General features: G+C 50.8%; 1 protein-coding gene across 1 annotated transcript in view; it reads right to left on the bottom strand.

Moving 5' to 3' along the window:
* Positions 1–2,075, bottom strand: part of SGO1 (shugoshin 1) — a 10,681-nt gene extending 8,606 nt beyond the window's left edge. The window contains exons 1-2 of the mRNA XM_008057648.1: positions 1,934–2,075; positions 1,657–1,850 (exon numbers count right to left, since the gene is read on the bottom strand). Coding sequence (XP_008055839.1) covers positions 1,657–1,850; positions 1,934–2,075 — 336 coding nt within the window. The remainder of the gene's footprint in view (positions 1–1,656; positions 1,851–1,933) is intronic.
* Positions 2,076–4,219: the final 2,144 nt, after the last annotated feature.

Here is a 4,219-nt window from a genome sequence, read left to right as displayed (position 1 = left end):
AGCTCCGCGCCCGAGAAGCGTTCTCGTTCCGCTCGACTGCTTTCTGAAATCCGACGAACACGCGTGCCGATGCTATCACGCCCCGGCTGGGCTGTTCGTCAGAAACCCAACAGCCGAAAGCCCAGCCCTTCAAAGCTTTGCACTTGACATCCGCACAGCCGACGCTCTGAAACTAGCATTACTGACGGCCAGTGAAAGAGAAAACCATATTTCACTGGACAGCCGCTGACCTTAAAGACCTCATTACCAAGGGCTGTCCGAAATGCAGGGAGCGGAAGGCTATTAGAAATCGCGTGGAAGCCGACGACTGGTTGGTCGGAAAAGTCCTGCGACAGGAACACGGTGAGCCCGCCCGTCCCCGCGGGGCTGACCGGGCCACCTGGCACAGGGCTGTGAGCCACGGCTGAGAACGCGGGACGCGCACAAGAACGTGGCGGAAAACACACTCGATGTTGCAGACGCTAAGCATGCATCGGCCCAGCAACTCACCCGCGTGTTAGTAAGTGCTCAAAAGCCCTGGACCCCTGTCCAAGGGCCCATCCCCCACTCTTTTGCAAGTGGCTCCCTGAGTATTCACTCCACACCACACCACTGTATTTCCAGATGATGCCAGCAAAATGTCCAGAAAGGGTGGCGGAGGGTTCAAATACCTTTGGAGGGATTTGTTCCCCCTCCCACTGACTGAAAAAGGAAAAGAAAAAGCTAGAAAAAATTACATCCTGAAAAAAATTGTTTTAGATAATCCAGCCCTCACGTGAGAGTAAAGAAGTCCTATCTACCTTTGTGGCGGCAATTCTTGGCGACACTGGCTACATATGTGCTGCCTGTGTGCACACACGCAATCAGTAAGGTTGGCTGGAGCTGCAGGGAGGCAAGGCCTCTTTCGCTGACGCCTCTGTCGGGGGACAGGTGACTGCCGTTGCTTTCCGGGTGCCCACCCTGCTAGCTTCTCCTCCCTGGCAGTGGCTCGCCATTTCTCTGCTCCAGGCCAACATCCAGCAAGGCACAAAGACTGTCCTGAGGCAAACTTTCCCCAGGTCTGTGACCCTTTGGGGGCAGGACTGGGTCTGAGCCCTCTTGGGTCTCACACAAACAGAACCAGATTAAAAATATGATCAGCACAATGTTTGGAATTATTTGTCTGGAAGTTAACGTATCACTTTCCTTATTTAGCCAAAAAGTAGGTAAAAACGAATCCTCCAAAAAGCATTTAAATACCCCTCATACCCCCAATACAGAGAGTTCTAGAAAACCCTACTGGATATATCACAACAACGCAGAAAAGCAAAGACACCACACGGCATTGAGCAGTGCTCCTGGACTAGCCTGCTTGGGCCACCACGTTAGCCGTTCAGCCTCGCCGCCTCGCCGCACTCTCTCTGACTCAGGTGAACACGCAGCGCAACAGAGGGGTGAAGCCTAGGCAACTTCCTCCACACCTTTCCTTGCTCCCGGCTTTCAGAACCAAGTGGGGCAGGCACCAGCCTCAGTCACCCGCATGCTTGGGGCTTTCTTACCTGGCCAAGCACAGTAGCTGCGCCAGAGCACCAAGGAAGAACGCAGTAACACGAACTCCAGAGCTGTCAGGAACTCATTTTAACGACCCACATGATCTCAATTACCCTCCTGTGCACCTGGGCCTTGGTGATGACATACCTGAGTCACCCCTCCTGCCGGCAAGGCGAATTTCTCTCTCAGGGCGAACAGCTCACTCGCCAGGTAGTAGCACTCTTTTCTCAGCTGGAGGATGATCTCCTGGGCTTCTCTCACTTTGGATTTTTCATTTTCCAAAGCTAAAACTAACATTCTGTTGTTGTCCTGGTAGTTCTTCAGCAGTGTCGACGTGTTGGCTAGAAAAGGATGGGAAAAGGGCATCAGGCTAAGTGAAGTCTGAACTGGAAAGGACGGAAAGGACAGAGGGAAGACCCCTTACTGCTCGTCGGGCCCGGCGCGGCCAGGAAGGACTTGCGCCGGCCGACCTCGGCCAAGTTCTTGTTCCTTCTCTCCTTCACGCGCCTCTTCATGTCTTCAAGGCTGTCCTGGAAGGACTTCTTCAGACACCTCTCCTTGGCCATCTTCTGCCTAGGAACTGAAAGCAGGAAACATTAAATTGCGCTCAGAGACAATATTACCGAATATAAAACCTGGGATTGGAAACATGTCAGCCAGGCTCGGTGGCTCAGCCTATAATCCCGCGCCTTTGGGAGGCTGAGGTGAGTGGATTGCCTGAGCCCACGCGTTTGAGACCCGCCTGGGCAACTTGGCGAGACCTCATCTCTACTATAAATCAAAAATGAGCCGGGCGTGGTAGCGCGTACCTGTAGTTCCAGCTACTTGGAAGGCTGAGGCGGAAGGATCGCCAGAGCCCAGCAGGTCGAGGCTGCGGTGGCCGGGAGCGGCCACTGCACTCCAGTCTGGGTGACTGAGTGAGATTCCAACTCAAAAAAAAAAGCACGTCGTTCATAAGAATGGATTCCATGGACTAAACTGTCAAATTAGCTCAAGGTAGGAGGCTAGCTCATCCAGCAATAACTCAGATGTTACAGCTTTGACATCCCATTAGTGTTTCTGGTATCACCTATCCTCCTCAGGCAGTTGATGGGAACACTCGATTGAATATGGGTCTCCAACCCAGAGATGCCAGCATATGCCACTTATTCACTTTAACAGATACTGGGGAGGGGGAGGGAGGTATACGCTAGGCACTAGGGGAAGTGCTGCTTCTTTATTTTTGATGCCATTATTATTGATGTTCCTTACAGAAGATGCTTATGAGCAACTTGTAGTGCTTAGATGTACAGCATTAGTTGAGAGGCAATTCTTTATCTGGGTTTTGCCTTCCAGCTCTTCTCTAATTATTACCAGATTAGGTCACTCACGGCTCTTCCATAATCTTTTTACCCAGCACCACCTAAGCTATGAGCGCACTCTCAAGAAACACAAGGGGGTCCTGGGAGGTTTAAGCGTAGCACCGCCCAGGGCTTGAACAGGCAATCGTCACCTCCGTGGAGCCAGAAAGAGCAGGATCAGGGGCAGAAGAACACAAAGTCACAACTCAAACTCAGGGCTGCTACTCCCGGTAAAGCAGGAATAAGACATTCTGTAGCGCTCTGCAGGATTAAAAATAGCACAATACACAGGGACAGGGGATGTGCTTTTGAGCCTAAGGATCCGTACCCATCCCTAATCCTCTGATGCCACGGGTCACACATGTTGACCAACACCTCTCACCTGGGATTGCACTTTGCAGACCTTAAAACTGCCCCCAAAGTTCTTGTTTCTTACCATAACCTACGGACACAGTTTTCACCCTAAAGGGTATCTTTACCGCTTCTAAGTCCATCAAATATTTTCCTACACTTTACCTTTCTTCTTCTTTTTAAAAAATCCATTCAACATATTTATGGAGTGTATGCTAGGCACTGAGCTAAATAATAGTAGTAGTAACAGTAACAACAATATGATATTAGTTGAGAGTTCCTCCTGCTAGTTCCTACTCTAAGCCCTTTCCACAGATTAACTCATCAAATCTTCACAACCACCCTATGAAGCAAGTACTGTTATTCTCTCCATTTTATAGGTGAGGAAACCGAGTTGGAGAGAAGTTTAGTGGTGTTCGCCCAAGGTTACCAAGTTACTGAAGTGGTGAGCCAGGATTCTAACTCAGACAATGTGACCCCAGAGCCCATGCTCTTGACCATACAGTATTAAGCTAAGTCCAAACAAGATGTGGTCCCTGTTTTCATGGAGTCAACAGTCTCCATGATGGAATATGATGGAATAATAACAACTGTCATGGTAGAAAAACAATGTTTCCATGCGGTCTACAAGATCCCATCTGTACTTAAGAACCCCGACACTGCCTGGAGGGAGATAAGGCCTTACTTAGAAAGGTCAGGTGCTATTCTGTTCTTCATAGCACCTGACCTTTCTAAGTAAGGCCTTATCTCCCTGGAGGCGGTTCTGGGGTCTTAAGTACGGATGGGGTCTTGTAGACCCCACGGAAACATTGTTTTTCTACCAATGTCTACACGATACATTGGAGGCGGGGGTTCCAGCAAGCAACGACTTTACAAGCACCGCAGTGGGTGGGAGGGGGGTTTACACAAAGAAGTTCCGCAGTCCGGACCCGAGTCGCTTTTAGCCGCGGGGGCCGGGTCAGCGCGGTGGGGGATGCCACGGACGGGCCAGTGCGGGCCGCGCCTCGGCCTCCCCGCCG

This window comes from Carlito syrichta, unplaced genomic scaffold (genome assembly GCF_000164805.1).
Source record: "Carlito syrichta isolate Samal-C Ts95f unplaced genomic scaffold, Tarsius_syrichta-2.0.1 Scaffold303100, whole genome shotgun sequence".
NCBI classification, from domain to species: Eukaryota; Metazoa; Chordata; class Mammalia; order Primates; family Tarsiidae; genus Carlito; species Carlito syrichta.
Note: the sequence above shows the minus strand (reverse complement) of the source record. Positions and strands in the feature narration are given on the sequence as shown.